The sequence below is a fragment of the Bactrocera dorsalis genome, chromosome 3 (genome assembly GCF_023373825.1).
Source record: "Bactrocera dorsalis isolate Fly_Bdor chromosome 3, ASM2337382v1, whole genome shotgun sequence".
NCBI classification, from domain to species: Eukaryota; Metazoa; Arthropoda; class Insecta; order Diptera; family Tephritidae; genus Bactrocera; species Bactrocera dorsalis.
In genome coordinates this window covers 6,545,755-6,558,329 of record NC_064305.1, presented here as the reverse complement: position 1 = coordinate 6,558,329, position 12,575 = coordinate 6,545,755, and the positions used below count along the sequence as shown (strand labels likewise).

General features: G+C 34.6%; 2 protein-coding genes across 2 annotated transcripts; both read left to right on the top strand.

Annotated features, from left to right (window-relative positions):
* Positions 1-295: 295 nt before the first annotated feature.
* On the top strand, positions 296-9,860 carry LOC105228433 (protein lin-54 homolog). The gene is made up of 5 exons (XM_011208261.4): positions 296-961; positions 4,303-5,786; positions 5,884-6,950; positions 8,202-8,341; positions 8,428-9,860. The coding sequence occupies exons 1-5, from the start codon at positions 940-942 to the stop codon at positions 8,922-8,924; spliced, it is 3,210 nt and encodes a 1,069-aa protein (XP_011206563.2). The 5' UTR covers positions 296-939; the 3' UTR covers positions 8,925-9,860.
* LOC105228432 (elongation factor Tu, mitochondrial) lies at positions 1,964-3,875 on the top strand. Its single transcript, XM_011208260.4, has 2 exons — positions 1,964-2,114; positions 2,175-3,875. Exon 2 carries the CDS (start codon positions 2,205-2,207, stop codon positions 3,675-3,677), a length of 1,473 nt encoding a protein of 490 aa, XP_011206562.2. The 5' UTR covers positions 1,964-2,114; positions 2,175-2,204; the 3' UTR covers positions 3,678-3,875.
* Positions 9,861-12,575: the final 2,715 nt, after the last annotated feature.

Sequence of the window (12,575 nt, the reverse complement as noted above, 5' to 3'; positions counted from 1 at the left end):
TATGTATTTTAAGTTGTGTTGAAATATTTGTGTAATAATTCGTAGTTATACTTGTAAAAGTTTGGAGATTGATGTTGAATAGTGTACTCTGTTCCGGTTCGTGGGTCAATTGTATAGGTATGTATATATTCAAAACCATATTCAAAAAAGCCATATTTAAATATAGCAAAAACGGAATGGTACAACACTGTACCGACAATAAAAATGGCAACTCAACAGTGCAACCAACCGAAACTTCATTTACACGAGTAATGACAAAAACAAAAGCGGCATCACTGTCAGGCCAACCAATGAAAGAGGTCTTCTGAACGGGTGAATGACGAATGTCAACGCAAAGCGTGTAGTAAACGGTGTAATAATAGAAGAAAAAGTGCAAAAATCCCAGTTCAATGCAATAGTGAACAGAAGTAGTGTGAAAATCATTTGAAAATTTATTCAAAAACACTTTCGAATTTATTGAAAGAACATATTTGCAAAGCCTAGCTACAACAAACAAAATAAGCACAAGTTAAGAGTAACGTATTTACAAAAATATTAGTTGTGATAAGCGATCGCGCGTTTTTGTGTATTTGGTGCGTTTTTGTTTTTTCGGACAAAGTTTTGGAATATACGTTCTCTGCTTATGCCCTTGCGATTGTATTTCATTTACTACGTGATGTTAAATATGTGCAAAGTGATGAATTAAAAACTAAGGAATATATTTACTGAGACTCAATTAAGCCCGAGTTGATAGTAATTGTAGTGACCGTATTTTGTGGCGATTGGGCTAACCGTTGGCCACGGATATAGTGACATTCTCGTGGTTCACTCGTCTAAGTTATAATAGTCTCATATTAAACTACTATGTTGTTGACAAAACTTTATTAAGCCTGCTATATACTAGATTTAAAAGCAAAATTGTGAAAAGTTTAAATACTAAATTGCAACTAAACCCCTGAAATGGATTCAAGCACAAATATTGGTGAGTAGGTTGTTCTATTATATCTTCTACCATTTTCGCATTTCAAATTGAATTTTCAATTTAGCTGCTAGTTGGTTAAGCAACACATGCATTAAAAAATATAATTTGAATTTGAAATCAAATATGTAGTAACAAATATATTTATGCTAAGTTAATATTATATTGTTGCTTAGCATCAAGGGATATGGTTTTGTTAAATTCTTATGGCTTTTAACCTACTTAAAGAAATTTTGGAATTGCTGACCAGCTAAAATTGGGGTGGTCTTCAATCAGTTCTGTCAGCCATAGCTATTTAAGAAAGTGTGTATATCAGCAATAACAGTCATGAATATTTCCGTAATAATATTCTCATTTTAATTGCAAATATAGTTATAGATTTATTAGTACATATTTAATATTGGCCATGTTATCAATCTTTGGGAATACTTTAACGTCATTGTATAGTAGATGGACGACAATGCCTCCAAAATCAGAATTTCCCATTCATGGGACATTTTTGAATGAGTGCTGCCAGATAATTTGTTTCTAAATATTTCTCAGAAAATTGAGTTGTCGCTTAGAAAACCATTTTTTTATAACTAATTTGTGCATATACCAGTATGTATGTATAGTGTCTATGTAGGTTGTGAACGAATATTATAATTTTGTTCTAGTACTAGCGAATGATTTTGTGTATTGGGCTGCATATCTAATTGACTAAAACATATTAACTGGCAGTAGCATATTTCTCCCTTATTTATAAAAAGTGAACATGATTTTGAAATTTTATGGGAAACTGGTAAAAATTACGCATTTGTTATCATAACTATAATTAAAAAAAATTCAGCGTATAAAAAAAACAGTTTTATGTCACCTTAAAGTTATGTTTTTAAAATCAGAGTTTGGATTAATGTTTTCAAAATTAAAAACAGTTTTAAATTTTTAATATGTTAATACTGAATATTTATTAAATGACGTTAGGGTATCTTTTTCTGATTGGGTTAGGCGTTATTATTCAATACTGTCATACAGATGGCGCAGTAAAAATTCTTATTTGACATTTACCTCTGGTAGGCCGATTTGGGGTTAGTTTTACGCAATTGACTTTTACACGGGTTATTAGCGGCGTGAAATACTTTTCTTATTTTCTTGCAATATCAAATAAAAACCTTGTGTAAGTAAAAAACTTAATTTTATTAAATCATGAAAAGTATAAACAAATATATTTTTACAGTTAGTACTTTGAGGTATAATTAGCTAAGCAATGTCTGCTTTTGTTGCCGTACGTCAATCCACTGCCTTGAGTTCTGCACTCGCTACTGTGGGCCGTTCTAATGCCACCCGCCGAGCTTTGAGCACTGGACGTTTCATACGTTGCACGAGAGGATCAGCAGTAGCACTTTTGCATTGCCCACAACGTTTACCTTCGCTTGCTGCTGCCAGTTCAACTTTCCAACACTACGTACGTACATATGCCAACGAGAAAAGAGTATTCGAACGTACCAAACCACATTGTAATGTCGGTACAATTGGCCATGTTGATCACGGAAAAACTACCTTGACCGCGGCAATCACCACAGTATTGGCAGATAAAGAATTGGCTGAAAGCAAAAAATACAATGAAATTGATAATGCACCAGAGGAAAAGGCACGCGGAATTACTATTAATGTGGCACATGTTGAATATCAGACAGAGTCCCGGCATTACGGGCACACCGATTGTCCCGGACATGCTGATTACATTAAGAACATGATTACTGGTACAGCACAGATGGATGGTGCTATACTTGTAGTTGCTGCCACTGATGGTGCTATGCCACAAACCCGTGAGCATTTATTATTGGCTAAGCAAATTGGCATCAACCATATTGTAGTATTTATCAATAAAGTTGATGCTGCCGATCAAGAAATGGTAGATTTGGTCGAAATGGAAATTCGTGAACTAATGACTGAGATGGGTTATGATGGTGATAATGTACCAGTTGTAAAAGGTTCAGCATTGTGCGCTTTAGAAGGACGCAATCCGGAAATTGGCTCTGAAGCTATTATGCAGTTGTTAAAAGAAGTTGACAACTTTATTCCAACACCAGCTCGTGAATTGGATAAACCTTTCTTGTTGCCAGTTGAAAATGTTTATTCGATACCCGGTCGTGGTACAGTCGTTACTGGACGTCTGGAACGTGGTGTAGTTAAAAAAGGCAATGACTGTGAATTTGTTGGTTACAATAAAGTTATTAAATCGACAGTAACTGGAGTAGAAATGTTCCATCAAATACTTGATGAAGCACAGGCTGGTGATCAATTGGGCGCGCTAGTACGTGGTGTAAAGCGTGACGATATCAAACGCGGTATGGTTATGTGCAAGCCGGGTTCAGTTAAAGCGCTAGATCAACTAGAAGCTCAAGTGTATATTTTGGCAAAAGAAGAAGGTGGTCGTCACAAACCATTCATGTCCTTCATTCAATTACAAATGTTTTCGCGTACATGGGATTGTGCCGTGCAGGTGCAGATACCCGATAAAGAGATGGTGATGCCTGGTGAGGACACTAAATTAATTTTACGTCTAATTCGTCCCATGGTTTTGGAACAAGGACAGCGCTTCACCCTGCGTGATGGCAATTTAACGCTCGGCACTGGTGTTGTAACAAAAGCACTGCCGCCACTTAGTGAAAATGAACGTTTGTCATTGACGGAGGGCAAGAAGGCGCGTGAGAAGAAGGAGGCTGGCAAGAAATAAACTTTTTAAAATAAAAATGTTTTCTAATTATATTTAGTTTTACATCTGATTACTATAACTGAAAAAGAAACGAATTGATATACAAAAAGTTGTAACTTTTCATCTTTTAATAAAATATGAAAGTATAATCATTATAATTCCATGCATCCAGTTGATTGTTGAATAAAAATCGGAATAAATTAAGAATTGGTTTTTAAATGTTGTTTTTCTGGGATTTAAGTTCTATTTTTAAACTAGATAACTTGACGGTATAATTTCTATTACTTTTATAATTGACAAAATACCTTCACGGTATTTAGCATAACATATTATCCAAAGCAATACTACAAGATCCGAGGCAATTTTTCAGATCGGACTCTTTAGCATAAAGCTGATATACAAACTGAAGGATAAAAATCAAATTCTGTTATGGAAACTAATTTTTTGTTTTTGTGAGAGCATTTTCTCTTGTTTTTAAGCATGAGGACTTGATTTGACGTGCAATAATATGATATATACATACATATGTACATACTTTATGTATAAGTATTTTTACCTACACTTGTCTATCGATAGTTCTAAGCATACAGGTTTATGAAAATTTAAAGATTCCATCATATCTACTCTCATTTACTTTACCTCTCAGATACCCTCAATGATACTGCGCCTATGCCGGAATTGAGCTTTGAAGATCTATTGGACGATTCACCAGTGAAGAAAGCTATTGGTATAGGTGATGATCCTCTAGGGATCGAGGAAGAGCTCAGCTCCATAAAAAGTGATACATTGAATACGCCAGGACCCAAGAAACCACCACACCACACGCAATCAATATCGACACCCATCTCTACAACAACAACAACAAATTCAGCGACGAAAATCGCAACTGACAGTGCTACTAAAGCGACAACAGCGCCAATTGTATTGAATAGCAGAAATATTTTACCAAAATCGGTAACAACCGGCAGTCAACTGGTGAAAATTTCTCCGAAAATCATAGCCGCGGGCACAACAACACTCGTTAAGAGTCCTTCAACGTCGACGGGACCTGTTACTGGTAATACTACAACCGCTACAACCGGAAAACGGGCTATAAAGACACCAAATGGTCAAATAGTTTATATACAGAAGAAGGCAACCGGCACATCGGTTGGCGGAGGTTCACTCATAACTACTGCAACTAACAACACAACGGCTGGAGTTTCAACAAATGCGACAGCTAACAGCAATAAAACCGTTGCTTTCAAACTGTTGCGTACTTCCGCTGGTGGTTTGGTGCCAATAAAAAGCACTGCAACCATGGTAACAGCTGCCACAGGATCAACCACCTCAACAAGCTCAACTGATGCAAAAACTAAGAATACGCTTACATTATCGCCAACTATTGCAAAGCAATTGCAAGGAGCAGCCGGCGTTAAACGTGTCATATCCACAACAGGCGGACAGGTTGTCATCAAAGGCTCACCAACCGCAACAGCAACTGTGGCGGCAACCACCAATGCGTCATCAATGAGCAGGCCAACAACAGCAACGACAACAGCAGCAACCACAACAACTTATCGTTTACAAACGAGCGCTGGCGGCACAAGCAACAGTGGTGCAGCCAATCCAACTAGTGCCAGCAAAGGTTCACTAACGTCTGGGCACAAAATAATCGTACAATCCGCCAATGGCAAGCAAATCTTAGTTTCCAACCAACAATTGATCAAATTGTCGCCGAAGCCACTCTCACTTGGTGCCACCACAAACACAACAGTATCAGCCTCAGGTAACAGTACGGTCACTGGTGCGACTGCAAGCAACACCAGCGCTACACGTCAACTACAGACTATACAGCTACCTGGTAAACAAGTACAATATTTGCGTGTGCTGCCGAAGAGCAATGCTGACAATAGCGGCAATATAGTGTCGTCTGCGACAACAACAACGAGTGGTGCCTCAGCTGTGAGCAGTACGCAAAGCAATAGTTCAACAACCTCGACGTTTAGAATTTTGAATGCCAGCGGTGTGCCGTCCAAGTTCACCGTGGTGCGCCCTAGTCCAACGGGCTCTACGAAACTGATACTAACGCAGTCACCAAAGAAGGAGAGCGGTGTGCCGGTAACATTCTCGCCGATAACTTCAAAAGTGGTAAGTGGTAGTGTTAGGAAGTTGGTGCATACGTATTTATTTGTATTGCAGTTTGTGCGAACTTATTAATTTCACAATATCTAATGTTCGTTTGCAGCAAAAGACCATCGTGACAGTGCCGAATTTACGTGCTTTAGGTGATAGTCAACGCACTCAAAGTGCCACCTCCACCACCAACAGCTCCAATATCATATCATCCACAACTGCGCAGTTAATCAATACCAACGCCGGTCAATCGTTGATCAAAAGCAATGCTAATTCGAGTAACGCTACTTCTGGCACCACAACGCTAATACGTAAACATAAAATCTCCGAAATCAATTCGGAGCTTAAGCGCATAACCACGGTGACAGCTGCCGCTGAGGTAGAGGATGACAGTGTAGACATGGATGCACCGCCTGAGGCGAAAAGACTAGCAACCGGCAGTCATATTTTTATGTTGCCCCATTCAATGTTACGTACCACGGTTGGTGGACAGGTGCGCCAGGTTACATTGCAGTCGAATGCTGGCATAGCTGGAGAGGGTAAAAACGTTGGTGGTCAATCGCCAACGCGAAAAATACCCCAACAACAAATGCAAAGTGTACTCAAGAGCAATAATAATTTTGTGTTATCCGAGCCTTCCGGGCAGAAATCATTATTAATTAATGGTAAAACACAGGCGATGATTGTGCAGCAACAACATAAAACATTGCAACTGAAGCGGCAATATCAGCAACAACAGCAACAGCAACAACAACAAAAAATGATACAACAAAAGAAACTGGAGCAATTAGAACAAAAGAGTGAGAACACAAAGTTACCAATCCTGACGAGAAGTGCTGCAGCGGCCAGTAGCAGCAACAACAACAGCGCCACTAATAGCAACAGCAATCATAATGCTAATAGCGCGTTATTGAATTTTAAAATCAAATTGGAACCTCCGGAAGAGAAACAAGACGGCAGTCCAGTAGATTTGTTGCCGGATGCGGCGAATGGCGGTATACGACGAAAACATTGCAACTGCAGCAAATCACAATGCTTGAAATTGTATTGCGACTGTTTTGCCAACGGTGAATTCTGTCAGGATTGTACGTGCAAAGATTGCTTCAATAATCTACAGTATGAAGATCAACGGCAGCGGGCTATCAAAAATTGTCTGGAGCGAAATCCCAGCGCATTCAAGTGAGTTCATACATTTTCTTTTTATTTTCTGCTAAAGTGCTTCAATTTCCCCTGCATACTTTTCTTTACCACATATACGTTAACATTTTTGAATGCTCATCATAACCTAATTAATCCATTCACCCAGTTGTGCCATTACTTTATTTCGTACTGTACACTTTACATATTATTTATTTTTGAAACCAACAAAAACAAAACAAAAAACAGGAACATATAATATAACGATAAATTACATAAGAAATGAACAGATTCAAGTCAACAAATTAAATAATTTAAAGAAAAAAAAAATTGCTTACAATTCACCAATTAAAAATAAGATTTAAATAAAAAAATGGAAATATTATATAAAATGCCAGAAACAATACACAGTTGCACCAATGCTTACAATGCCCTTTAATGTTGTCTCCCATTTATCCTGTTTCCCATTACCCCTTCCTTGACACCACAATAAATATAATTTTTGTTGTTATTAAGTTTTATGTAAGTATTCAATTTTTTTTTACTACAAAAAACTAAATCAATCGATAATAAAAAAATTAAAGCCATATAATGACATTAGAAATTATAATTTTGTTAAAAAGTACAGTCATATGCCTGTCCTATAATATTGCCTCGCATTCATTTTGTTGCTCTTAACCCTTATAAAATTTTTGTTACACATAACCTCAAAAATACATCATCGGGTGTGAATCTTTTTTTGTTGTTAAGTTAATACATTTAAATTAAAAGCGAACAATTAAATTTCTCTTCTAGCAATAAATATAACATAAAATTAAAAAAAATTAAATGACAGAAAAAATAGATATGTATATTTTTTTAAATATGTATATTTTTTTTTAAGTACAGTTACACAAATTATTTGCATGCCTTTTAATATTGCTTATCACTCGTCTTGTGCCCCTAACACCTTTTTTTACATCTTCATTTGTAGTTAACATAACCTCTAAAATCCATACTTTAGGTGTGATTTTTTGTTGTTGTATACTGTGTTTATGTGCATACTTGCTTGAATTGAAATTTTTGAAATTGTGCTGCTATCAAGTAGGCGCTGCTAAGTTCGAATGCGCATAAATAAAGGATAGCAAAGCGCAGCGCGATAATTATTTTTCGATTTCATTTAGCTTGTTTTGTTTGCGGTGAAAAAATCTTTTCATAATTTATGCAACATCGCTTGTGTTAAATATTTATACGCCACGTAATCACATACATTGTACATAATTCAACGAAATATCAATTTTAACGTATTCTCAGACCAAAAATAACCACCTCACGCGAACAAGGCGACATGCGTCACAACAAAGGCTGTAACTGCAAACGCTCCGGCTGTCTGAAGAACTATTGTGAATGTTATGAGGCGAAAATACCCTGTTCGTCCAATTGCAAATGCGTCGGTAAGTTTTTAAAACACACAATATTTAGCGCTAACTTGTTTACTTTGGTTGTTCACTCAAAAATTACTATTATCATACGCTTATAGGTTGTCGAAATATCGAAGAACGTCCCGATTTGGACATGGATCCGATAGATCCGAAACTTTTAGCAACCATTGCAAGTGTGTCCCTACCAACGGGCAGTCAGAAGCGCACCTACGACAAAACCAACACCAAAACATCTAGTCTCGGCAATGATAAACTCTATAAAGATACTGCTAAAGCTTTAGGTATGGGCAACGATTTGCTTGCGGGACTTGCTGGCGGTAGCAACAGCATTGCTGGCGGCAGTACTTGTAGTGGCAGCAATGGCACTACTGGCGTTGCTGGTACAGCGTCCGAGAAGCAACAATGCAATTTTATTACACAAGAAGTGGTGGATGCCACCATACAATGCATGATTTCGCAGGCGGATGAATGCGAAAAGAATGGCTTACCCGCTTATCAAACCGAAAAGATGGTTATGGAGGAGATGGGACGTTGTTTGGTGGAAATAATCGATTTCTCTATACGCAACACTGACACCAGTTTTACGCAAGATTAAGCAGGCTTCTGGACTTTACCGTTAAATTGTTAATATTCGCAGGCATGCAAATTTGTTTAGGAACATAGCGTGCAGTTGTAACGGCTACTTAGCTTTCTTAATACTATGAACAAACATAACAAAACATATACATATTTATATAATAAAAAAAATATAAACAAACATTTATGCATAAAAACGTTGAAATAAAGTCGTAGCAATCAGCAGCTGCTTTGAATCATGCTTTGTAAATAGTGAATAAAACGCCGATTTCTTCGTTTTTCAAAACCTTCTACTAATCTAACGCATATGCTAAGCGACAAGTAGTGTTTAGCGGGATTGTTCATTAACAATTTTAGTAGTTACATTTATAAATAGCAAAAAGTTACTTAGCATAAGCGATAAATCCTTCGGGCAGCGCATACGGCTCGTGCATGGCGCGTGCATGTTTCATTTAGCATTACTCACGCATATATTCGATCTTTGAGTATTTTCGTTATGGTGGTTAAGCAAATACAGTTTTTCTTTATTTATTTTGCATTAAGTTACAAAGTTTTCCCCACTTTTTGCGCTTATACATTTTTTGTTTTATTTTCGCATGAGTTTTCGGCTTTTTTGAAAAGCTACCAACAGTTTTTCTTCTTTTTTTAAATAAATTTTAATTGTATTTTTTATTTATTCTTAAGTTTAACTTATAACGCTATATATATCTTTTACAACGTTTATTACTAAAATTGTTGTTACGTTTAACTAACAAAAAAAAAGCGAAGAAAGCAAATGTTAGGCGTTCTTTTTTATGGGTAATGCGCGCATATACATATATTTTTTACATATATATTTGTTTATATTTAGTTTACACACCTACTATCTATACGATTTAAAAACACCGTTAACACCAAAAGCTACAGTAAGAAAGATTTATAGATATGTATGTATGTATATACATACATATGCATAGTAAATGAAACAAAAAAAAACACAGCTTTTATGTAACAAATTCAAAATTTGACGTCTCCTCCAAAGGTAAATAATGTAAGTTCAAGACGCAAATGTAGTTATATTAGCTTTTAAGTACTACAATTGTATAACTTGACCCATTGTAAATAAAGGCTAATAAATTTGAAAAATACAATAACAAACATATTTGATTATATACGAGTTATTTAGACATGTGACGAGCGATTTAGATTTAGATATCGATCAGAAATTTTGCACAGGTAATTTTCTTCTCAAGAAGCTGTTCATTTGGCGAATGCGCCGACATCGGATTATTATAAGCTGTAGCTGTCATACAATGTGATCGATGAAACTGAAGTCTTTGTATGGAAAACTTTTTTATTTTAAAATCTCGACAAAATTTGGCATTACTTTTCAATGTCACTTAGATAGAAAAATAATTCACAACGACTCACTTAGCCCCAGCATATTTATAATTTCCAATGTACTGCTAGGTGCTATTAAGGCCATGTGCAGGTCTGTTCAGCCGTTTTAACATCAGTAGCGATTTGATCTCGTACGCAGAGATCGCTTTAAGTGCCTCTTGACTGTCGCTGAGTAAGACGTACGTTGTGATAGTTGGTTTGCTGGTTTATCTCTACTCACCGACTTATAGCAAAGACCTCTGCTTGGAATATGCCAAATTAATGGCTCGTGAGCAGAATCATGCCATTCAGCTTTGCTGGTAAGGCTGATGTTGAACTTCTTAATGAAGTTTACTCCTTTGGTCCCTATGGAATCACACACACATCTTTGATGACTTGGCAAAAACTGGGAGAGCTTGGCTGGAAAGTTTTAATGCATCCCCATATAGCCATGACCTTACACTATCGGACTACTATTTGTTTCGGTTAATGCAGAACTTCTTTAATGGAGTAAAGTTGGCTTCAAGAGAAGCTTGTGAAAATCTCTATAGCATGAGGCTGCCATTCAAACTAACTTATCAAAAAAAAGATAAATGACTTTTTAGACTTGCATGCTATAAGCAATGTATCTGCGAAGGGCATCATAGCTTTGGCTTAGCTGCTAACTCACTGCTGTAATAAAAACGACATTTTTGGTACTTACCGCTGTACTTATTACATAATTAATTATGTCACATTAAATAAAAAGAAGTATTCTTTTGAGTAGGTGTAGCTCGTTTATTCACCAACAACTTGAATTTATTTGTAACTGCAAGTTCTTCGCATCATTTTATAAATTACAATCATAATAATATATGTACCATATACCACATTGTTTTCAATACTGCATGTACTTAAATAGATATTTATGTAACTATAAATGTTTTTTTGTTTTTATTTTCCATCACTTATACGTTACAAGTACCACTTATTTGTATTTATATTTATGTTTATGTTTACATAGGATAAATGTTGCAATTTAGTGTTGTTTTAGTAGTAATATTTTGTATTGTTGTATATTTTTTTAATAATTTTTGTGTATAGTATGTAGCATGTACTTTGTTATGTAATTAATTTTACTTAGTTTACTCTACAAATACGACAAACTGGTTTCTCTCATAGTAATAAATAAATATAATTTGCATGCATGTTTGTTGTTTTTTCGCAGCTCTTTTTGTCACATAACTGCAAGCGTATATTATAATATATATGTATATATTTGTTTTTATTTTTAAAAACTAATTTTTAAGTTGTAATATACAGATAATTATTTAGATTTTTATTTATTTGAATTTTTTTTGTAAGTTTTTCTAATTTGAAAACTGCAATTTTGTTACTTATTATTATTTTTTTCCATGTAGCAAATTTTTTTTCTAACTTTTGACTCTTATGCTCAACGCTAAACTTTTTGAGAACTCGTGTAATACGCATTTATATTTTTATATAATTTTTTTTTAATATTTAATATAGTTTTTGCTAGCGAAAAATGCAATTATGCATACTATTTAATATAAGTTTTGCTGGTATTGTATTTATTTTTTTTCAAAATTTATTTGTTTTTCTTTAAAACATTATTTTTTGTAGGTCACAAAGAGCTTTCAATAATTTTAGTATTTTTTTTTATTTTTATTTAACAATTTATGCCTTTCTAATACTCGTAAATACACTTGTATTTTTATAATTTTTTTTTACATATTTATTAACATTTTTTTATATATGTATTTTTAAATATTTTTGAATATTTTTAAATATTTTTGAATATTTTTAAATATTTTTCGTCTTCTCATACTTTGTTTACGCCCACACACTGCCGTTAATCTAGCACAAAATCTGTTTTGCCACTTTTTTTTATATTTTTTTTTGCATGTATTTGCATATATTGCTAGTTAAAATTATTTTATAATTTATATGCAACTGTACTATATATCTACTTGTCAAAGCATTAATTTAAGTTAAGTTATGTTGAATTTTAAATTTTATACAGTGTTTGACCCCATACCAGCTTTTTATTAGTTGCGTTAAGTAACATTTAATTTAAATTTTAGACAATCAATATTTAATATTTTTGCAGCAGTAAATTTAGTGACATCAATTGATATTTTGGAAACAGTAGTTGTAAGACATTTATTATGTTTTTTTTTTCAATTTAACGAATATATGTATGTATGTTACTGTATGTGGTTATTTAGAAAATGTAGATATTTAGACACAATGACACAAAAACATGCAATTAATATTGTATATTCATTTTTATGCATATTTATTTATATTT